This window comes from Pelophylax lessonae, assembly GCF_965119305.1.
Source record: "Pelophylax lessonae genome assembly, chromosome: 5".
NCBI lineage: Eukaryota > Metazoa > Chordata > Amphibia > Anura > Ranidae > Pelophylax > Pelophylax lessonae.
The window spans coordinates 107,860,701-107,885,476 of record NC_138772.1 but is presented as its reverse complement, the minus strand read 5'-3'; the positions used below and the strand labels follow the sequence as shown (position 1 = coordinate 107,885,476).

The following is a 24,776-nucleotide window of genomic DNA, read 5'->3' as shown; positions in this document are numbered from 1 at the left end:
AAAAATTTGGCGCATCCTAAAGAGGAAGATGCAACAAAGAAGACCTAAGACAGTTGAGCAACTAGAAGCCTGTATTAGACAAGAATGGGACAACATTCCTATTCCTAAACTTGAGCAACTTCTCTCCTCAGTCCCCAGATGTTTGCAGTCTGTTATAAAAAGAAGAGGGGATGCCACACAGTGGTAAACATGGCCTTGTCCCGACTTTTTTGAGATGTGTTGATGCCATAAAATTTAAAATCTATTTATTTTTCCCTTCAAATTATACATTTTCTCAGTTTAAACATTTGATATGTCATCTATGTTGTATTCTGAATAAAATATTGCAATTTGAAACTTCCACATCGTTGCATTCTGTTTTTATTCACAATTTTTTACAGTGTCCCAACTTTTTTGGAATCGGGTTTGTAGATAGTACACAATATTTAAAAAATGACAGCTAACCTGTGCAAAATAGAAGCAGAGTGGTGCAATACCCAGGTAGCTAAACATGATGAATAATAACAGCCAGGCTGAGCAATCTGCATCACACAAATGGACAAAAAAATAATCCTGACCGAGGTTTCTAAAGATTCCCTATTCTATTAGAAAATGTCTTTATATTGCTATGTCCCTGTTAGTGGAGGCATTTACTCTAGGTGGGGGACACAGACAATATTCAAAAGATGACAGAAGATGTAACCCTTACCCACTCAAAACTAAAAAGAAAAGTTTTGTCTAGAGTTGCATTTTACACACATTTTGCACCTATACTGAATTGCCCTCTACTATTCTATATTGTATTTCTTCTATTAAAGGCTAACAACAGCAATGATAACCTACAGTCTATAACATCGGGAGACTGGGATGTAACGGAGATCCTGGCATATGATGAAAAAAATCAGAAAATGTAAGTACTGTATATTAATCATTATAAAGCAAATGGCTAAATAAATGTTAGGCTGAAACGTTGGCATATACATTACAAACTGTGTTGATATGACAATTTATTTGTAATGAGGATTTAATTTGCTGCTTGGAATGAGGTAGGGTTATAAGTAAGATTATTTCTTGTGGGTGGAGCCAAAGTGTGGCTGCCAGTACAGCCAATCAGAGTTCTACTGTTTCCTCAATCTGCTGTACTGTCCTGTCAGTGACGGGGAAACAGAAGAATGCCTGGGCTGTGCAACTCTAATGCCCTAAAACAGCTGATAGTCAGGATGCTCTCGGGGGTTTTGACCCCCATATCCCCCCTTATCTATGCCTCTGTTTCTTGGTCACATGGTTGCTATGGCTACAGCTATGCCCTTGTTAAAGGTATAGTGGATGTTTACATTGACTTGCAATAATATACACAGTAGCAGACCACTAGAAATTAACTTTACTAGTCCAGTGTCTGCAAAAGCTGACTCCTGATTGGTTCCATGGATCACTGCTAATGTGTTCTTTTATAATCCATAATCCAAGCAGAACTGCTTCTAAAAGCTCATCTGAATTGCAAATGTTTTAATGTGCATTTGAAATATTTAACATTTAGTGTTTTTTGTAAATCAATTTTATATATATATAATGCATACATGTGTATATATATATATATATATATTATATTTTCCCTTCAGTCCCACTTTCAATTAATCCAACTGATAACATCCAGCTGCTTGTGAAAAATGTATATTATCTAACCTAAAGTGATTGTAAACCTCAGACATGAAATATGAACAAAGCATATCCCTCTATAATGTATACTTGTCTGTATTAAGAGCACTAAAGTGTCATTTCTGTCTGCTGCTTTGTTCCTCTGCTATCCGCATGAATCACTTCTGACAAGTTTTCCTGACACCAAGAAAAAAATGGTGACAGGGGAGGGACCTCAAGCAGATTGACAGTCTCAGCTCTGTTCCTGTGTGTTGTGTGAAGGGGGGTATGTCCCTTCCCTCCAACCAGCTCTCCACCCTCTTTATTCTGAACTCTCAGACACGCTTTATAATTCATGGATAATAAACCAGTGTGTATTATCCCGCACTCCCTTAGCTTATGTGTTTTTCAGTGATAAGTGTTATCCGATGGCAGCAAGCCAAATTATTGTGTTCCCACATCTACTCAAGAAAATTATTAATATAAAGGTGAAGCCAATATATACATTACTTATAATTCACAGATATAGAGAAGAGAAGGCTGCGGTTAAACAGGCATAATTTATGTAGGGGGATTTGGTTCATCTCTGTGTATCGCCTGAGGCCAATCACTTCACTGGGTATATATGTAAGGGTTTACAACTATTTTAAGCTGACCATAAACAGCCCTATCCAAACCTGATCTGATTTTTACATGGGATAATTGCGTGAGGATTGGGCAGTTTAGAGAGCAATAATAAGCTCTTCCAATATCAAATACAGTCCTTTGTCATGGAAAAATATTTTCTAGCTTGCTGAATAATCTAGAGATGTCCAGAGCAATCCTTTCTCTTCTGAATAGGAGAAGATGTCCTGGTAATAGCCACATATTGGTTGCCTATTCTTGTTGGGTAAGTCCCATGCCAATTGGTGACAGATCCAAAGAGCAATCTAGGTTAAGCAGATATCTCCCTGTTTATCACTCTTGAGACATTAATGACTTTTACCCTTTCACCGCTCTTGGCCTGAGAAATTTCTGCAGACCTAAGCCTGAGATCTGCAATCAAAATGAGACGCTTTCCCCTTCTTGTGATGATTGAATAATTACCACCATGCTGCATTGTTAATGTCAACACTGAGACACTCAGACACGAGAGGGTCATTGTTAAACAACCTCATCTGCTGTGCTTTAGCATTGATATTGGGTGGAAAGTAATTACCGCAAGCCAGAAGGATCAGAGTTCACTTGATAAGACTCCAACAGATAAATCATTTTCTAATCATTATTTAAAGCCCCTTTAAATTGTGGTTTACAAAAATCTTTATCATTACGCATGAAATAATATGCTCTGGATTTTTCATTAGCCGCCTTTGGACTGCCTCTTGGAAGATAACAAAACAAGAGCCCTAAGATCCATGCTCGTGCTTTGTTATAAAGGGGCAGTTTGGAGTGTCAGATACGGCCGCTACTCCCAAAGATAATTTGGCCACTTTGATTCAGTGAAAACGAATGACGACACACATTCCTTCAACGGCCACACTGAGATCTGTCATTGCCAGACTTGGGGAAATATAATGAAAAGGCATCCTTGCCAGTTCTCCTGCTGAGATACGGAGGAGATGTTTTTGTGTGTTAGGTCACAGATACTTGATTCCTGGGTCGCAGAGTCATTTAGAATTCACAAAGGTTTCAATAAGAGACTGAATCTTCTCATCAATCCTTTACTTCCCACGCCTTTACTTGCGGAAATTTCTTCTAAGGTCTCTGGCTGTCAAAGAGATTAAAAAATAAAATAAAATCTATTGCAAAAAAAGTAGGTCAGTTGGAAGGAAGGATACAGGATACATTTTTTTTTTTGTCAGTTTTAACAAAAGAGAAGATTTGTTATGTGAGGATAAACCTGCAGCAGCGCTGGAGTTTCCGGTCGCAGTTTGTCATCTAGCACCTTGTAATTATTCCGCTTCATAAAACAAGACACGAGCCACATGTCTTTTAATTTAGATGGGAAAAAAATGGGAAACGTAATAGAACAATTACTAAAGAATGATGACAGGTACGTAAAAACACTTGAAAGGATAAATTTACTTTTGCAAAAAAAAAAAAAAAAAAAAAACCCCAGAATAAATAAATAAACTAATATGTCCCCTTTTATTTTTCATCCATTTGCATTGATAAACACATACAATAAATATCAAGTAATATATTGCTTTTTGATACAGAGGATGGGTGTGGGGGAATTTCTGAAAATTTCTATAATTTTCTAAAATTGCTTTTATTTTTTAAAGGACCGGCAAATCTAAAACACTTTTGCCCTTATAGAGGACTTGTCAGAATGGCATTATGGGGGCTGCCTTCAATATATTTTTGGTGAAGCATGCTCTGAGTCTATTATGTTTGCTTTACTTACTGGTATGCCATTGACCTCTGGAGCGAGTGTGCTTCCATTGAGGTGTTGGGATGCCACACTTACCAGGACTGTAACTGATATTCAGTTAAGGCAGTGCTGGGACAAGGCCATCTAGAGCCCAGGGCGAACATGTCAAACTGCCCCCCAAAGATGTATGATGAGCATTGTGTGCTAGCAAAAATCCCCCCCCCAAAAAAAAAAAAAAAATGAGGCACTAATCTTAATGCTTACCCCCAAGAATAAATTCCCCCTCCTCCCAGGACAAATCCGCCCCCCTGCTAAAATTGCTTCTCCTAGCACAAATCGTTGCCCCTCAATCACCCCTCCCAGCTCACATCCTCTCTCTCCTCAAGCCCCCCCAGCACAAATCCCCCCCCCCCCCAAAAAAAAACAAATCCTCTACCCCTTAAACTTCCCCTCCAAGTACACATCCTCACCCTCCCCCACTCCAAATTCCCCCTCCCAGCACTAATCCCTCCACCCCCCCTACTAGCACAACCCTCCCCCCTCAAATTTCCCTTCCTAGCACAAATACCCTCTACCATATTGGTTCTTTTAGCACAAATCTTCTTTCTCCATCCACCCTTCCAACATAAATCCTCCTAAATCACCTTTCCAAGCACACACACACACACACACATTACCCCCCCCCCTTAGAACAATTCTTACCCCTTGCTGCCCCCCAAATTCCCCCACTCAACACAAACCCCCCACCAATCCCCTCGTGGTGCCCCCCCCTCCCCACCTCACATGATGCTACAGTGCCCAGGGCAGCCACCCCTTCTTCCCGCCTCTTGTCTCGGCCCTGAGTTAAGGAGGAATAAGGATGACAGCCCTGCAGCTTGCATCTCTTAAACAAGATAGGCTTTGATAGGATTTAAGTGGCTAAATAACACTTGATCACTTCTGTGGGTGGCAGAAGGGGGGGTAACACCCCCCTCCCCCGCTGCCGCGGCCTCTCTCGGGCTCTACTGTCTAATCACAGAGCGCGGGAGAGGCATCGGCTGTACTGACGTTGTTTCTCTCTCTCTGTGAAATTGGTTGTCACTTCCAGTTCTGCTTCTTTGCTTACCTGGCCGCTAGCAGCCAGGAAAGCAGCCGATCAGACCAATTTGTGTCTGATTAGCTGCATTAAATACACCCCAGATCTTTCCATAAAGAGGACCTGTCACGGCCCATGCTGCCACAAGGGATGTTGTTCATCCTTTGTGATAGCAAAAAAAAAATAAAGTTAAGCCAGAAAAAAAAGAATAAAAAAATAAAGTTTTATATAAAATAAATAATAATAATTAAAAAAAATGAAAGCACCCCATCCACCAACGTGCAAATGCCAACGTATACGTTACTCCTGAACACATATGTGAAGTATCGCCACGAAATTTAGAGTGAGAGCAAAAATTCTAGCACCAGACCTCCTTCGTAACTCTAAACCGGTAACCTGTAAAGGCATTTAAAGTGAAGCCTATGGAGAATTTTAAGCACTGTAGTTTGCCACCATTCCATGGGTAAACCCAGTTTTAAAGCATGACATGTTAGGTATCTATTTACTTGGCATAACACATCATCTTTCACATTAAACAAAAAAAAAAAAAATTGGGGTAACTATTGTGTTTTGTTTTTTTTCTATTCATTAAAATGTATATGTTTTCAAAAAAAATTGCGTTTAAAAACCGCTGCACAAATACCGTGTGACATAAAAAAATTGCTATTTTATCTTTTATATATATATATATATATATATATATATATATATAATGTTTGGGGGCTCTAAGTCCTTTTCTAGCAAAAAAAAGTAGATTTTTACATATAGGAACGAAGTGTCAGAATTGGCCTGGATACGAAGTACAACATATTTAGCACAGTTCTCCAATACATTTTCTCATTTTTTGTCTCTTTAAGAGTCGGTTCACATAGGCGCGACCCGACTTGCTGGGGCGACCTGTGAAATTGCGGTGCACAGCTCGCACCGCGACCTCGGAGCGGCATGCACGGACTTCATATCATTGAAGTCAATGCAGGTCGCCCCAAAGTAGTACAGGACCCTTTTTCTAAGTCGGAGCGACTTGTGTCGCTCCTATTAGAACGGGTCCTGTGCTAATCTATGGCAGGCGAGCCACGGCGACTTGCCAGGCGACCAGGTCTCCTGACAAGTCGCCCCAGTGTGAACGGGGTCTAAAAGTTCTACAAAATACCTATTGATTCTGCTATGATTCTGAAATGTAGTCAGATCCTAACATCTGTAGCAAGCAGACATCATTGCACCCACTGCACTGAAATCCCAAGCAGTGTTGTCAGCCCTGCCCACCCCACGCCACCCCACTCCATTCCCCCCTAACATTAAAGTAGTGCCAGCTACTACAGTATTTGTTAGCTTCATCGGTAGTCCCTCGGGTATGAGATATGTATATTTACCTAATGTCAAGCTAGACCACTGCAACTATGCAATTAATATCACATCTGGAATTAGGCTTTAATAATAGGATTGTCAAAAGGCCACTAACTATTGATCGAATTTGTCCATGGACTCATTTCTAGGCTGGAAATATGGCATACACATCTAATCAGCAGTTAATACAGCCCACAAAATATATAAAAGAAACAGGGGAGATGTTTGCCATGTTGCATTAGGCAATCATCTTTTAAGATATTTTACATGAAAAGCGTACAATATCTTAGGAAGACTGGATTTATCATTTGGGACTTGGGGTGTAATTGAACATAGTTCAAAGTCACTGTGGTTTCCTCTTCAGCAATGCTGCCTTTAATGTTTCTCTCATTGCATTCAGCTACCTGCTGCTGCTTTGTATATGAGGTCTAAAATTAAATTCACTATTCCCTTTCTAATATGTATTCTTAATTTTATATAGCTACTTCCTCAGCACGGAAGATGGCCCAACAAGGAGACACTTATACAGGTAAACAAGCCTTGACGATGTACACTGTCTACTGTAGTGTTTAGGTTTAAAGTGATTGTAAATGTATTGTTTTTTTTTTTTTTTATAACAAACATGTATACTTACCTGCTCTGTGCAATTATTTTACACAGGGCAGCCCTGATCTTCCTATTCTGTGTCCTCCACTGGTGCTCCTGGCTTTTCCCCCCTGCTAAGTCCCTCCATAGCAAGCCGCTTGCTGTGGGGGTACTCATGCAGGCTGGATCCAGAGTTGCACTCTGTGTGTCCATTGACATGCAGAGAGCTGCTCAGCCCTGCCCCCTGCTCTCTACCCACTGGCTGTGATTGACAGCAGCAAAAGCCAATGGCTCCTGCTGCTGCCTCCATGTCCAGTGAGAAGGGAGAGAGTGGAGAGACCCACCTCTCTCAGGCACAGCATTTGATCAAGACAGGGCTCAGGTAAGTAAAAGAGGGGGCTGTGAGGGGAGCTGCACACAGAAGGTTTTTTTTACCCTAATGCAGAGAATGTATTGAGGTATAAAAACTTTTTGCCTTTACAACCACTTTAATTTGTTTGCTTTTGCACACTATTGCCATTGATACAAATGTTTATAGGCAATCTGCCATCAACCCACTATAATGCAATGTGGAACATCATACGTGTACTGAGTGGCTTTAAGTTAGGATTAAGGAATGGAAGGTTTGCTTTTTAACAGCTTATTGATTTCGATGTCTGAGGTATATGAAGCTGTTTAGTACCTGTCAGAAAGAGGTGTTGTGTCCTGTGCATACTTCCATTGTTACTGCTGCTGAATATATGCCTAAAGTTTATGTAAACCCAAGAACAATAATGTAATATTTTACAGATTAATCGTTTTTTATGGTATTTTTTCCTTTGTTTTCATTTGGTGATGCTGATTGTAAAACACATTTCCTGTCCTAGGGTGACAACACTCACTATCTGTATTGTATCTGTGAAGGGAACATCACTATCATTCTGAGACCGCAAGTGTGTTAGGACTACAGTACACATCTCCTTCTCTTTAGCTCCATAACATAGGGGGTGTTCTCTTGTCCATAGGGAGTCCTGGGAAAATGTTAACTGATAAGAGTGGAGTATCAGCTTTTATTATCTCTGGTAGGATCAACAAGCATTTATTTTGCACCTAATGAACACATATAACAAAACACTTTCAGTGATAAAAATAAGATACTAAACCCCAATGTTAAATGAATCCCAACAAAAGACTGTACTTTTAGGTTTAACCCACAGATGTGACACATCCCGACTCTTTTAAAACTGTACCTTCATCAAACTCCCACCAAAATATTTTCATAAGAAGTTACATTATTGTTAAACGTTTAGTTAAAAAAAAAAATGATAACAAAATAAAACATTAAAAGTGATTAAAAAAGAAGTTAACTTTTAGAATTTACATACACTTCAAGACTTACAAGATTAATTTGTTTTCGTTCAACCAGTGGCTTGAACGAAAAAAAATATGGGCTGATTCCCTCATCCACACATTTGGTGTGGATGGAGGAATCCTCCTGCTGTGCTATTGTATTCTGCCGGTGGAAAACCTTCCCCGCCGGCAGAATAAATAGATCAGTGTTACTGGCTGTAGCTGGCGGCACTGATCATTTGGGAAAAACCCAACAGACTGGTTGTACACAAGTTGATCAATAGATTTGCCAACATGTATACTGAATTACCCAGCCAAGGTAAAAACTATACATATTGTACAAACCATACACCCCCGGACCCGCTGATTGGCTCCCGCTTTGTCCAATCAAAGTGGGAGCGGTCCGTGGTGGGTGCGCTCGCGCGCCCCAGACCCAGGAATCGAAATGATGTACAGGTATGTGATTTCCCGCTGAAGGGCTGCCCTGGCACAGTATATGTATGTGGGGCGGTCCGGAAGCAGGTAAAGAAATGAAAACTTTACATTAAAGACTCTGTAGAAAAAATGCTGTATTAATGTAATGTAACAAATAATAACTTAAAGTACATAAACCATTGACATCAGGCTCACATTACAGTTTGTCTCTTAAATGCTCATCTTCTTTCAGCTTGTCAGTTTTTGAAGAATTTTGGTGCAACTCACTTACCTGTAATGTACAGTAATGATGGTCATTACTACTTAGTTCAATGTTATCCCACTAGAGCATACCCATAAGAAACTGCCAGAAACCCGCAGAGGGGGCCCCATGGTTTTGGCTACATAGGGGCCACTGCCACTTAGCAGACAGCCAAGGTTGACACAATCCCACATATAAGGAATTAACTAGCTAACCAACCACAAGCCTAAAGGTAAAATCTGACAGACAATTAGAAAGAGTTCTGTCACAGCTGTGTCCACCATTCACCACTACCGTAAGGTATAGTGTGTGGTGCAGTCTGCGTGACTATGATAAACATAAGATAAAGGAGAAAGAGATCCACTAAGTAAGTCACTCTGCAGAACACTACAGTGATAGAAAACAGCTTTATTGAAAGATACCAATTAGAATAAAATGCAAGAGCATACAATTGCCTTCATCATACCTAAATTAAAATGATGACAACGTTGTCAAAAAGCCAAGGGGGATTTGCAGCTGCACATGCAATACCACAAACACGCAACCATTCCATCAACACAGACAAGGGACCAATGATTATAGCCTATTGAGCATTTCTGTCACAGAGTCCATCTTCCGATGTATTAGCTGTGAGAGTGAAGATATAATCAGTCCACTTGGCAGAACAGTGGTTTCGTTTGAGAAGAGTGGGGGGACGTTTACATCATTTTAATTTAGGTATGGTGAAGGCAATTGTATGCTCTTGCATTTTATCCTAATTAGAATTTTTTAATTAAGCTGTTTTCTATCACCGTAGTGTTCCGCAGAGTGACTAATTACTTAGTGGATCTCATTCCCCTTTATCTTATGACACAGTCCCACAGTTGGACTCCCTATAACTTATAATAATCAAAGAAATGCAGTACAGTCATAAGACTTTGTTTCCTATAACCTCTGATACATAGTATAAAGCCCCGTACACACGTACCGATCGTCGGCCGAACGATCGGCCGTCATTTGTCCGAGAGCTGTCTTGTCTGTTGAAAAGTGCAAAAGACTGCACACGAATTTTGTTGGCCAACAACAGCCGACTGCAGAAGTGATGTCATGTGATGGTTGACTTTCCTTGTCTTTTTTCTTTTCTGAGCATGCCCAGTCTTGCAAATCTGCTGTCTCTCGGCCGAAATCTGTACTGACTGGCGAACAATCGGCCGTTCTGGTGTTGGCCAACAAAAATTTTAATGCTTGCACGACAAATTCTGTTCGGCCGAAAATGCGCTGTTGGCTGTCGGAAGCATCATACTAACAAGCCTACAATTGGCCGATCGGTCGTCGGCCGAATCTTTACGGCCGACAATCGGTACGTGTGTACGGGCCTTTAGACTTTGTATGTGATTTAGCCTGCCAGTTTTCAACCAAACCTTTTGACTGGAGGAAGCTTTTAACTGGCAGATAGATTACAATGACCTCCTCAGGGCACAAGCATGAAGGAAGTGGGAATTACACCGCTAATGGTCAAAGATCTTGTTTAATGTCTATTTATTTTGTCAGTTGGGTTTTGCCAAGTTTTGGGTGTGCCAAAGGGGGCCTAAAGGCTAACTATAATTTAAAATACCTAATCTAACAAACCACTTACACTATATTACCAAAAGTATTAGGCCGCCTAACTTTACACGCACATGAACTTTAATGGCATCGCAGTCTTAGTTCGTAGGGTTCATTATTGAGTTTGCTCACCCTTTGCAGCTATAACAGTTAAACTCTTCTGGGAAGGCTGTCCACAAGGTTTAGGAGTGTGTCTATAAGAATGTTTGAACATTCTTCCAGAAGCACATTTGTGAGGTCAGGCACTGATGTTGGAGAGAATGCCTGGCTCGCAGCCTATACTCTAATTTATCACAAAGGTGTTCTATCGGTTTAGGTGCAGACCAGTCAAGTTCCTCCACTCAAACTCACTCATCCATGTCTTTATGGACCTTACTTTGTGCACTGGTGTGCATTCATGTTGGAACAGCAAGGGGCCATCCCCAAACTGTTACCACAAAGTTGGGAGCATGAAATTTTCCAAAATTTCTTGGTATGCTAAGAGTTCCCTTCACTTGAACTAAAGGGCCAAGCCCAACCCCTGAGAAACAACCCCACACCATAATCCCACCTCCACCAAATGATTTGGACCAGTGCACTAAGCAAGGTCCATAAAGACATGGATGAGCGAGTTTGGGGTGGAGGAACTTAACTGGCCTGCACAGAGTCCTGGCTTCAACTCGATAGAACAGCTTTCGGATGAATTAGAGTGTAAACTGTGAGCCAGGCATTTTCTTTAACATCAGTGCCTGATCTCAAAAATGCACTTCTGGAAGAATGGTCAAAATTCCCATAGACACACTCCTAAACCTTGTGGACAGCCTTCCCAGAAGAGTTAAAGCTGTTATAGCTGCCAAGGATGGGACAACTCAATATTGAACCCTACGGGCCAAGACTGGGTTGCCATTAAAGTTCATTTGGATGTAAAGGCAGACGCCGCAATACTTTTGGTAATATAGTGTACCTTAAATGGGCATACGGAGCCAACTTCATCTTGGCCAACTTTATATTGGCCATATCAATCTGCCCTCATTGCTTCCAGGGACCTCTTTCTGGCTTGGCTGCAAATGCAAAAGATCCCCAAAGGGATAAAACAAGTTAAACAAGGATGGGCAAGACATATGATATACAGGCAGTCCCCAAGTTATGAACAAGATAGGTTCTGTAGATTTGTTCTCAAGCTGAATTTGTATGTAAGTTGAAACAGGTACATTTTTTTGGTGCATTTTTTAGGTGTAACTCCAGCCAAAAAATTATTTTTTAGCTTTGGATAGCATAGAGAAGAGTTAACTGGCCGTGCAGTGATTGGAGATTGCTGACAGGTCTGCTGGACTGTAGGTGGCAGCATGCCGTGAGCAGCAAGATGGCCACCTGGCGGTTTCCAGGACCAGCGTGATGTTATGCTGCCTCTGTTCTTAAGTACAAGTCATATGTAGGTTGATGTTTGTAACTCGGGGACTGCCTGTATTGTACATATCTCTGGGATGATGTAAGCTGGGGGTTAAACAACCTTGGGATGATCTGCATACATTTTTACTGATTTTATGATGAAGGGTAACAATGCACTAATCAGGTGCTTTGCTACATAATGGTGAGCATTTTAATGATCATAAATTCAAAGTACAGCTACGACAGCTGAGAACTGGACTGTGAAAGGGGAAATGTACTGTACAAGAGATATACTTTACTAATTATATTTTCCTTGCAGCACGAACACCAATGGGAGCTTCAACAGGCAATGCATCTCGTGCCTACTGATTGAAAACTGTACTTATGTCAGTGCTTCCTTCAGTCACACTCTGGAGTACTTCTTACTGAAATGTGAAGGTAATATAGCCGGTACAATCCGTTAACTTGTCTTCTGAAATGATACATGGCGCTATACATGATCAAGTGCTGAGCAATAAAAAGGTAATGCGAGTAAAAGCACATTAAAGCAAGAATATGGGCCATTTTATTTTATTATTAAAGAACCAGTAAACATATTTAAATAAGGCACTCAAAATGGGGCTACTCATTCTTTGCTGCTGATATTATAAAAAGGATTTTATGCCCCTTACTGCGAAAGGTAATTGCAATAGAAGACTGCTTAGTTTTCAATGACCCAGTAAAATCAGAAAGTTAGGGAACTCTTGTATTACTTATTGTGTTTGTTTTAAAAAATGTAACAAATGTGTTCTTTTGTGAGCAAATTGCAATCCTCTGTGTGTTCCCCCATTTTCATCTTGCAGTGATCCCGTGAACAACATCAATGCCCTGATCACTTACTGATAACGGGCTGGCTATAATGTTGAAATGTGTGCGGACAACCTATTGGGATTTGAAGCTGTATGTATTCGTAATTAGGAATTATGATTTCGGCAACAGCCACATAGTGTTCCTAAAAATTAGGAACATTGACTTATCTAGGTAGGGTAGGTACCTTGATTTTAGTCACTTGTAATCTCTCTATACTGCTTAGACTTTAAAGAGGAGAGGGGGGGGGGGGGCAGCATCTTTGACCAATCAGGTGTGCTGCTGGTGACAGGAGGAGAGAACAGAGAGATGACCTCATCTCGTGCTGCGACTTCAGTGTTCAACCAAAGGTGGTAATCAAGCTCTGTTTGTTACAGAGAAAATTACACTTTGCCCATTCGTTTCCTCCCCAATCTCTATACTCACCTTGGCAGGGCTTCCCCATCCCTTCTTCCAAAATACCCAGTTCCTCCAGGCATAGGGGGGGGGGGGCATGTGACCGCCTACTGTGCAACAGAAGATGGGTCTAGCAGCCAATCACTAAACCTAAACACTGTCACATGGAGTGACATCACCACTTAAGCTAACATCTTTTTTAGTTCCAGCATGATTTTACAGCTGCAACAGAGAGGAAGGAGTGGCGGAAAAGCCCCAGGAAAGTAAGGGGGTGGAGAGCTCCTTACACAGACACTGTCATTTTGTAGTGAATGAGCAAGGTGACTGTGGTGTTGATTTATTAAAACTAGAGAGTGAAAAATCTGGTACAGCTCTGCACAGAAACCAATCAGCTTCCAGGGTTTTTTTTTTTTTTTTTGACAAAGCTTAATAGAACAAGCCAAAGTTAGAAGCTGATTGGCTACCATGCACAGCTGTGCCAGATTTTGCACTTTCCAGTTGAGGCATAGTGTAATAGAAACATGAGACCATTTTTGACGTCCTTTATTCAAAATTATTAATGTCCCCTGATGTACATCCAATGTCAATCATGATGTCTTCCTCTGCCCTCGCCGACCCGCTGAAAAAAAAGCTCCTCCTCCGATGCTGGCTCCCGCCATTCTGTCAGCTCCTGTGTCTGACAGTTCTTATATAGCTATGGAGCGTGGCCATGCAGTAATGTAACTCGGTAACACTGACCCATCATGTCGTCACAAGGGGGGGGGGGTCTCCAGGTGACATCACTAATGGCCACGCCCATAGCTATATAAGAACTGTCACACACCGGAGCTAACAGAATGGCGGGAGCTGTCGGAGGAGGAGCTTTTTTTTTTTCAGTGGGGCGGCAGCGACGGCGGCGATGGAGGAAGACATTGTGATTAACGTTGGAGCTACAACGGGCTACATTATTCTTTTTACGTAAAGGACTTGCCAAAAACCATGTCATGTTTTTATTTACACCACACTGCTTTTTGGGGGTGAATGAAAAGGGGTACAATGTACCCCATACTCATTCACATGGGGGGGCAAGATCTGGGGGTCTCCTTTCTTAAAGAGGGCTTCCAGATTCTGATAAGCCCCCTGCCCACAGACCCCCACAACCAACGGCCACGGTTGTGGGGAAAAGACCCTTGGCCCCATCAACATGGGGACAAGGTGCTTTGATATGGGGAGTGCAGATGCCTCCCTGCCCCAAAGTACCCACTTCCCCCTTTTGAGGGCATGTGGCCTAGTATGGTTCAGGAGAGAGGGACATGCTTGTCCTTCCCCTTTCCTGACCTGCTAGGCTGCATGCTCGGATAATGGTCTTATATGGATTTTGGGGGGGGGGGGGGGGACACCAAGCCATCTTTTTTATTTTGGCATTGGGCATCCCCTGAAAATCAATACCAGACTGAAGGGTCTGGAATGGTCTTGGAGAGGGGGGGGGGCCCACAGCATTTTTTGTTTTTTTTAATTTTGGTGTGGGGTTCCCCCTCAAGATCCATACCAGACCCTAAGGGCCTAGTATGGATTTGGAGGGGGACCCCGCCTTGTTTTTTGGGGGGATTTTACATTGCTAATATTGCATACACTTCTGAGAGCACAAGTTGCATGCCACAAGTCGGATCAGTTAAAGTGGTGATCTGACTTGGATGCGACTTCCATTCAGATCTATGGGCTGAAATTTTGCCCAAGTCGGGCCAAAGTAGTGCAGGAGCCTTTTTCAAAGTCATACCGACACAAGTCGAACCAGTTAAGACGGCTCTCATAGGGAATCATTGATTTTGACATGCCATTCGACGTGTGCTCCCGAAGTCGGAGCGCTTGTCGGACCAGTGTGAATCGGCCCTGAAATAAATCAAGCCCACTGTCTCTAACTGCAGTAGAGAAAAATCAGGTCACCTAACTGGCTATGCTGTCTGGCAGAGCTGTGTATATCTCAGGAGTGGATGAACAGAAATATAAATCTGGCAGATAAAACAGCAACCTTATATGTATATCAGCGGAGTATATAGCTAACTGTCTGAAGTTTATTTCAATACATTTTATTACTTTTTAATAAATGAATAACTGTATTAATTAGTGTTTTTCCTCCAGCCTGGAGTTTAGCTTTAACCAGAAATGCACAAATTTATAGAAAAGTGTATTCAGTTTGATTACATATTAGCTTCAAGAGCTGAGTAGGACAGTTTATTTGTTTTCTTTTTTGAGATATAATGGGGTGGGATTACTAAAGGCGAATAAACTGTGCAATCTGCAAGTGCAGTAGCACTCCTTTTCCCTAGAGCTAGAGGTTGTAAACCTAAAAAAAAAAAAAAAAATACTAGCTCATTATGAATTACTTACCTTAGAACGAAGCCCCGACACGGACCCCCGGACACTGATGTGGGAGCTGACATGATCCCTCGGCGTCTCTTCTGGGTTCGGCGGCTCCGGCGCTGTGATTGGCCGGAGCCGCGATGACTTCACTCCCGCGCATGTGCGCGGGAGTCATTTTCCGGCAAGCTCCCGGCAAGGAAAGCTGAAGGTCCGCCGGACCATCAGAGCACACGCGCCACTCGCGTGAGCGGCTGCATGCAGTGCAAATATCTCCTAAACCGTGCCGGTTTAGGAAATATTAATTGTACCTACAGGTAAGCCTTATTATAGGCTTACCTGTAGTTAAAAGTGGAAAAAAGCGGGATACTACCGCTTTAATAAATGTGGTGAAGGTCTGCTGATTTCCATCGTCCAATCATGTGGAAGCAAAGATGCTGTTTTTTATTTTCCTTGCACCTGATTGGGTTTTATTTACAAAGTGAAGCTTTGCCATATTTACATTTACTAAGGAAAATGAATGCAGCTGCATTTACAAAGTGCACAGTTTATTTGCCTTTAGTAAACCCACCCCAATAAGTCTTAGCAAATTTCTATCGCATCGCTTTGGTTTAAGTATTTTGGCGTGTTTAGGAAGTTTGCATGTCTGCAACGTGTGTGTCATCATTTTAGATTTCTTGACTAGATTGAAAGATGTAAACAGTTTGCTCATAGAAAGTCACAATCTCCCGGCATCTACCTACCACTCTGCTCTCCCATGGAGAAAAGGGACCTTCGCTATCTGCGTGAAACAGTTCAGATTGTTGTCACTGGATAAAATGGGGAAAAAATAGAACATAAGCTGTGTAAAAATAATGTTTTCCATTTGATTTGTATGATAATATCTTCAGTATAAGAACTTCATGTATCACATATAAATAATTCATAAGACCACAAATAAAGAGATCTGCAATCGGCAAATAGATAGCGTGCTCGCCAATTATCTCCGTTGTGCAGGGCTCTTTCTTTCCTCTTCGTTCACATTGCTGCCAGCTGCTCTTTTAAATCATTCATCAATGTGTACGCGGCACTCTATGGATGTGGGCACCAAACATCTGAATTTCTTTTGTTTACACACTGGCAGTTTTGCTTGTGGTGTAAAATTATCAGCTGCATAAACCCGGGAGAGTATCGAGGAGGTGTCATGTGAACGATATTCTGCAGAGTGTTCGCTTTGAGCCCTTTTATCTTTTATGTTGCCTTTGCATTTGTCTGAGAGATACTGGGGTTTGTTTTCAGTCTGCATTGTGTATGTAAATGTTTAGCTTTGTAAGACACAAATGAACTGCTGGAAAATAGAAAAGTATAATGAACAGGATAAGGGGAACACGTAGAAAGATATAATTCATTCAGGGATTACAATTTACCTGTATATACCTGTATTTGGAGAAATACTGAAGTCATCGCTGACTTCCTTCAGAGAATGCCAGTTCCTTGGCTGCCTTTGACTACAATACTTTATAGGTCTATACAATATTTATTGGTAAAGGTTTAGTGAAGCAAGATGTCAGATGTCTGCGATGCGTTGCAGAACTGAACACATATCAAGAGCTTGTTCACACCATTTCCATTGGGTTGCACTTTTCTGCACACCACCACACACGTATAGTGTGAACAGGGCACATAGAAAATAATTAGACATGGTGCAAACAAGCCCTCACACGTGTTATTATTTACATTGACTATTGCATTCAGGCAGTCAGTTCATCTGAATAAGCTGTCAACCAAGGATGAGCTATCTTCAGTCTGAACTCAGTCCCAACCCAGTTTGGTAGAACCCATGGGAAGCTGCCACACGGTTGCATCCTTTTCATCCTAATCAGCTGCGTCCATGCCTCCCTCAGCTGCACGTTGCCAAATGAGTATGGATGCTCATGATTTCATTGACCCAGTATGGTCACATGGCCATATTAGGTCAATGACATGGCCCAAACATGGCCATATGAAGTCAATTAAGTCACAAACATTCTTGCCCTTTGTGTATATGCAGCTATGAGGCAAGGAATGCCGATTATGGGGCAAGGAATGCTCCAACCACAGCTAATTGGGCCAGTGGGGATGCAATCATATCACAGCCTCCCAAAGGTTCGGTTGAGGTTCAGGCCAACCCGAGCTCATCCCTACTGCCAACACATCACAAAGGAAGGAAAACTGGATAAGAAATGTTCTTTAATACAATATAATGCACTAGGTAATCTGTTATCATGCATTGTGGTGTTCTGCAACACACCTGTATTGAAAGTGCATCAAATTAGGGTGCTTTTAAAAACAAATGGCATCACAGCGCATTATGTACATTGCAGTAACATTTGATAAAACCAGAGGCCAGATAGCCTGAGAACCATGAATTTCAGGAGGAGGGAAAAATGTGGCCTGGATGTTTCTCTTATGACAAGCCTGTATTAGATCAGATCTATGCTTTGCCCACATAGGGCAGTGTAACAAGTGTGCTTTAAAGCCTGCTCCCCAGCATTACATAGCTTTCCTTTAATCCTGCACCACTCTATTCAGCTGTTGAGATTGAGGAAAGGATCCCTGTATAATCTTTAAGATGTACCAGAACATAAATTTCATCTTTCTATATAGCCGCTTGCTTGGGGTTCAGTTTTTTATTACACTGAAATAAAATATATTCTTTTTTCGATTTGATTATATCATATAATTAATATCACTCTGTTTTATAGGTCCGAGGATTCCTACAGTAACTATACATAACACAACTGACAACCAAAGTAAGCAGAAATATAATATTTCATTTTCGCCAACTGCTTTTTAGTTTGTGTGTTTTACATTTTTCCTTGTTTCCTAATATATGAGTCGTAAAGCACAACTGTTATATTACACTGCAAAGCAACATTGCTGCTCCATGTAAGTAAAAATCAAATAATTGCTGACCGTACATAGGGCAAAGGTTTTTAAAGGTTTTTAAAGCATGTTGAGAGATTATGTACATCAAGGCAATAGATGTATTTCTAAAAAAAACACTGAAACACTTTACAATCCTCTAAATTAAAATTGTTGCCAGGCAATGAACATTCAAATTACATACATATTCCTTACAAGCAGTATGTAAATTCTAATACGAGCTCTCATTGACCTCTAAGGCTGTAGAAACAAGTAGTCATCAAATTTTACAAGAGAAGCTGTGAAGTCCTTTATTTTTTTTATAGGAGGTTTAATTCCAATTTAATGGGCCCTCCTAACCTGTCTAAGGGTAAAAGTCCCACCATGCCCCACAGGGCTCACCAACCATTTAGCAGCAACTAATAAATTGATCTCCTCTTCATCCATCTTTGCTTGATGAGAAGATTATTTGCATATTTTAGGATTAAGCTAGCTATACACTAGCGGAATTTTGTTTGAAATTTTTCATTTTAGGATGGTTCATGCTATTTTGTAATCATTAGTGGCATCAAGTCAGTGTTTGTTTTTGGCCATAGTGATGAGAAAATTCAAAGGAGGAGGGTGTAATTCTTTTTTTCTACGTATGTGATTTTCGTTTGGGAAATTACCGTATTTATCGGCATATAACACGCACCGGCGTATAACACGCACTTCAAATTTAGGAGGGAAGTTTTAGGAAAAAAGCTTACATTTGAAATAAACAGCATTGAACTCAGAACTTTTTTTTTTTAGTCAAATGCAGACTTACCAGTGCCCCTGAATGCAGCCTCATCAGCACAGTGTTTTATATGGTATATATAAATGACTTTACAATCACTGTAAAGGAACAAGCTGAAGTACGATGATATACAATACAGATATAAAGCATATACAGGAAACCTCGAATACTCTTCATTCATTAATATTTAACCAGGCACACTGTGCTAGAGGTGCCGATGACAATTAATAAATGACTGCTAGGACAATAGTATAACCAATATCTAAAAATCAATACACTTCTGTGCAATTATTGGAACAAGAACTCATGGAAGAAGTCCATAAAATAAAAGCTATTAAGAATTTAGCCATGTACCGTACTTGCAGCGATATACCGGTATTTTAAAAACGGTCCAGGCAGCACTGAGAAGCAGAGGAGGGGGGCGGGCCAGACCGAGGGGAAGCGAGGACGAGCGTCCGCTGTCATCAGAAGTCCCAGTGTCTACCTATGATAGACGTCACATGTCCTGCGTCCCTGCATTGGACCACTGGGCTGTCTATCATAGGAGGCGGGACTTCCTATGACAGATACCGCTCGTCCTTCCTTATACTCGGCCCGGCCCGCCCCCCTCCTCTGCCTCTCAGCGCTGACCGGACTGTTTTTATTTTACTAGATCGGCGTATAACACGCACTGGTGTTTTGCCCTCCATTTTTAGGAGGAAAAAGTGCGTGTTATACGCCGATAAATACGGTATGTTCATCCTACAATTGAATGTTAAAAGCAAACAAAATTTTGGAGTATTTTCATCAAGCCATCAAAAGTACTGAGAATTTTTGTACAAATATTTGTGCGAACGTTCGTTCAAAAATCTACTAGTGTATGACCAGTTTTAGGCTGTGCAGGATACCCACTATGTTAAAAAATACATTTTTCACAACTAGCTCAATTAGAGAAATGACTCCAGCCCCTCTCATAGACTGATGAAACACAGACTGGGATGGTCTTCTACTCCTGTTTTTCTGGGCTTACGTGTGACACATCTGGCATAGCCATCAGTTACACTGGCAGCGAAAGATGGATAACTGGTCTGCCACAGTCTGCTGTCAAAATGCAGAAACAAAAAACAGTACGGGCACCCCTCCCTTTCTTCTCTGGATCCCCTACTGAACAGGGCGGAGCACACCCATGTCTAAACCTAATTGAATCGCTTTATGATGCCTTCCTTGGTCATCTTTCTGTCATTACTTATAGTTCAAAACTCACTTAGCTGCAACAAAACTCTGTAAGTTTTATAGGTGTATCCAGCTTATAAACATTGGAGTAGACATGTCGCTTCCAAAACGTAAACCATTTCTTTTACAGAGCATCATTTAAATATTGTCACTTAGCAGTACAGCACTACAGCAATAGCTGTGTGTAAAATGTTTCTGTTTTATTGCATGGTCACATTAATAAATACAAATGCATACATTTACTACTCTTCCATTGCCAGCATATAAAATCTTTATGTGTTTGTTCTTACAAATAGAATAACTTATTTCTGTTACTTTACTTGTGCTGGACTCATAAAGATGTTCAGAAAAATATAGCAGGTGATTTCAAATAATGCATAATTGCTTTATGCATTCCTTTACATATTCTCATAGATCAGGAGAGATCATTACTTATTAAAATCTAAAATTTTTTGAGCGTTTTCTAAATTATTCAGCATTTGAATCAGCCAATATAATTTCCTTGTGTTAAGTAAAAACGATGCTTCAACAATGTGTGAATCGCAGTAACCCATAATAGCCCATAATAGTTAATTTGTTCAGTCATCTGCAACTAAAAAAGAAACTACCTCACTTAAAAAAAAAAAAAGGTAATTATTATTATTTTTTTAACTTTGACAATTTTAAATAAAGTGGAAAAATTATTTTCAAAGCCAGTTAACCCCTTAGAAAACAACTGTATTTAATAATTGCACCTTAGTACCAGATCACACCAGCAGATGGTGCTGGTAAAAGTTGCAGTTACAGTTCCAAATTATGATATATCAAAGAGCTGATGTCAATCTCTGTGATTCATGTCAGGGCAAAAAGTTATTAAAATTACAGCTATGCAGCGCTTTACAAAGTATATTGTACATTCACTTTAGTCCCAGTCCTCAGGAAGCTTAAAATCGAAGGTCCCTAATTCACATACACATACTAGGGCCTATTTAGTCAGGAGCCAATTAACGTATTAGTATGTCTTTGGAGTGTGGGAGGAAACTGGAGTAACCCCATACAGGCACAGCAAGAACATGCAGACTCCAGGCAGGTAGTGTCATGGTTTGGATTTGAACCAACAACCCTGGTGATGCTAGGTGGAAGTGATAACCACTGTGCAGTCCTTCCCTCAAGGAGCTTACAATCTAAGGTCCCTAATTCACATATTTACATATTAGGGCCATATTAGTCAGGTGCCAATTAACCTACCAGCATGTCTTTGGAGTGTGGGAGGAAACCTATGCTGGCACAGGGAGAACATGCAAACTCCATGCAGGTAGTGCCATGGTTGGGATTCAAACTGACAACCCTAGTGCTGCTATGCGGAAGTGCTAACCACTTAGCCACTGTTTCAATTCTCCTTAAAAAACATTTTAAACAAAGGCCTGGAAAACTCAGAGGATATGCTTCATTGAACCGAAGAACAAGGTCATGTAGGCCATGATCCATAGTAAGATATTAGCCATCCTACAAGACAGAGTCTCTGCTTTTACTAAGCTATGGTGACCTTGGGTTGCTGATTTCCTCCCCATTTGGTTTTGATGAATCCCTGCTTGAGCTTTGATTCTATGCCATTGGAGTCTCCTGTTTCTCCTCCTATCATGATGCATACATGTCTATACCCCATGTCTATACCCCATGGGTCTCCCCCCACCATTCCATAACCCCTTCCCAAAAATGAATATTCTGTTTATGTGCTGTACTTTTTTTTATGCAACCATGTACTATTATAAGTATAGTCCTCATACTTTTGTGTATAACAATTTCTTTGGTCATTACACTTATTGGAGATGCTGTAATTTTTCTACTGTGGCAAAAACATTTGAACAAGAAAAAAACACTTTAAAGGAGGACTACTTCAATAAATAATGTATTTTGATAACTGCATGTGGTTGACACTTGTAATGATAGCATTTTTCAGCATATAAATCCTTCCATTATTTCAAATATAATTTTCTCCGTGTTTAAATGCAGCTCAAGCTGTCCAGCAAAAGTGACTCTGACAAAGGTTGGGAAAGACTAAAACACTTCCAGAGGTGCTTACAGCATCACTAAACCCACATCATAAACTCTCAATAAATGCTCTGGTTTTCATACTCACCCAGTCACTAAGAGATTTGTTTTTTGTAGTCTGCAAAAAACCTGGCTGATCCTGCTGCTCTCTTTATCGACCCCAATTCAGTTAGATTTTGCATCTGTGGTGGCAACTCTGCACATGCTCAGTTTTCAGTGAGCTTTCATGCTGAGCATTTCCTCCCTATCACATCTGAGCAGCCCATGTGACTATAGAGTCACATGTGGGCGTATACACAGTTATAAATGGCAGCCCACTCCCACCCTCCTTCTCCATGCCCACTAACCAGCTAAACACAATGAGGATGGAATATTACATGTAGATTGATAGAGGCTTCACCTCCCTGTTATTCTAAGACACAGGCTGGAGAGGCGTGACACAGCCTGTGACTGGCAGAAAGCCACCCACACCTTGCTATTGCCAGAAAAATAATAAAGATTTGTTTTCAAATATATATTTGTGTGACAATTTTAAACAGTATTTTAACATAAATTATTTATTTTTACTTTGTATTCCAAATGCTTTTTTTTTAAAATGTGACCAGCAGCAGAGGACTAGCAGCTCCTCCTGCTTATGTTTCCCTGCAGACAGGCTGGGAAAGATCTGGGTCATGTGACAGCTGTATATCGATTAGGAAAAATGTATTTGGATGTTTTTGTTTACCGGTAATAAAATAATTACAGTGCCATCATCCACATAGAGAAATAGCAAAGACAATGTAAAAATAAACAGTTTGTGTTTAGTTGTACTTTAAGCAGTTTGGTGAAACAAAATTTGCATAGCTGTTCATCTATTGAAGCTGCATATTCATTTATTCTGTGTGAATGGAGCAAAATCAAATGTTCTCTGGCTATATTCTCAGCAGTCCGATTGTGTGAGTGTGGAAAATACTGCATTATGGCTGACGAGCAGAGCAGCCATTAGAAATGTTGGGTCCCCCTACACAGCTTTCGGTCTGGGCCCCCCCGGGCTGACCACAAACATTCCTCAAGGCCCTTCCACTGGCTGTCCCACCAAATCCACCTACTGGCCATCCCACCAAGTCTTTCAGTGCACCTACTTTTATTTTAATACTCTTAAACTTAATATATCCTCCATTCCATGTCCTCTTGCTCTTCCATTCCCATATCCTCCATCACATGTCCTCCTCCTTCTCCATCCCATGTGCTCCTCTTCCTCATCCAGTCCCATCTCCCCCATCCCGTGTCCTCCTCCTCCATTCCATGTCCTCTTCCTTCTCCAGTCCCATCTCCTCCATCCCATGTGCTCCTCTTCCTCTTCCAATCCCATGTCTTCCATCCCGTGTCCTCCTCCTCCATTCCATGTCCTCTTCCTTCTCCAGTCCCATCTCCTCCATCCCATCTCCTCCATCCCATGTCCTCCTGCTCCTTCAGTTCCATCTCCCCCATCCTACATCCTTCTCTTTTTGCAGTCCTTTATGGTAGTCAGGGCTTTCTAGGTGGCCATACTACATTATGGCCACTAGATTTTGCCAACTATAATAGAAATAGGTATGCACCTCAGGGTCATCTAATGACCAAAATGTAGTACTTTCCATATTCACACATTCAAACAGCAGAGAATATAGCCAGAGAATATTTTATTCTTTCCCATTTGCTCAAAATGAATCTACATGCAGTTTTGATGGATGAACAGCTATGCAAATGTTCGATAAAATAGACCAATATAGACTTTTCAACCATAAATACCTATCTATTAGCAGTGTTTCACAATTCAAGTTTAGCTCTAGCTTAAACATAGAATATTTCCTCCAGCCACCAATTATGTATGTCCAGGGGTCTGCCCTTACATAACCTTACTTTACATTGAAAGTGTTGTGTGCACTTTTGGTGACAAAGAGGTTAAAGTAATCTTCTGCGATTGTAAAATACCTACTGAATATATCCTTTAATTTCCACAATTTAGCTGTCAATAATGTCAGCATGATCATGTCACAGCACACAGCGGGGAATAGAATAATATGACACATTTAAATAAACACAGCCTGTGGGTAGGCCACAGATGGGATATAAATTATTAAAGAGCTAGTAACCATAGGGATAATTCAAGGTATATCACAGCTTGTTGTTTCTTTTATTGTTTTGTCTGCATTGAAGTGATTGTGTTTGTCTTAATTTGGAGTTCTGTACAGAGAAAAGGGAGCATCAGCAAAACCAGAATCTCCTGTAATACAGATTTCAATACATTTGGTTATAGGGTCACTGCGCAAAGTAAGACGATGACCCTAATTTTGTTTCCCAAGGTGCCACTTGACATCTTTAACTGCAACACAGCTCTGCATAA

General features: G+C 40.9%; 1 protein-coding gene across 2 annotated transcripts in view; it reads left to right on the top strand.

Moving 5' to 3' along the window:
* DPP6 (dipeptidyl peptidase like 6) overlaps positions 1 to 24,776 on the top strand; it is a 1,508,982-nt gene that overhangs the window by 1,422,334 nt on the left and 61,872 nt on the right. For both annotated transcript variants that reach the window (XM_082258743.1, XM_082258744.1), the window contains exons 14-17: positions 798 to 889; positions 6,868 to 6,915; positions 12,248 to 12,366; positions 18,231 to 18,278. In XM_082258743.1, coding sequence (XP_082114869.1) covers positions 798 to 889; positions 6,868 to 6,915; positions 12,248 to 12,366; positions 18,231 to 18,278 — 307 coding nt within the window. The remainder of the gene's footprint in view (positions 1 to 797; positions 890 to 6,867; positions 6,916 to 12,247; positions 12,367 to 18,230; positions 18,279 to 24,776) is intronic.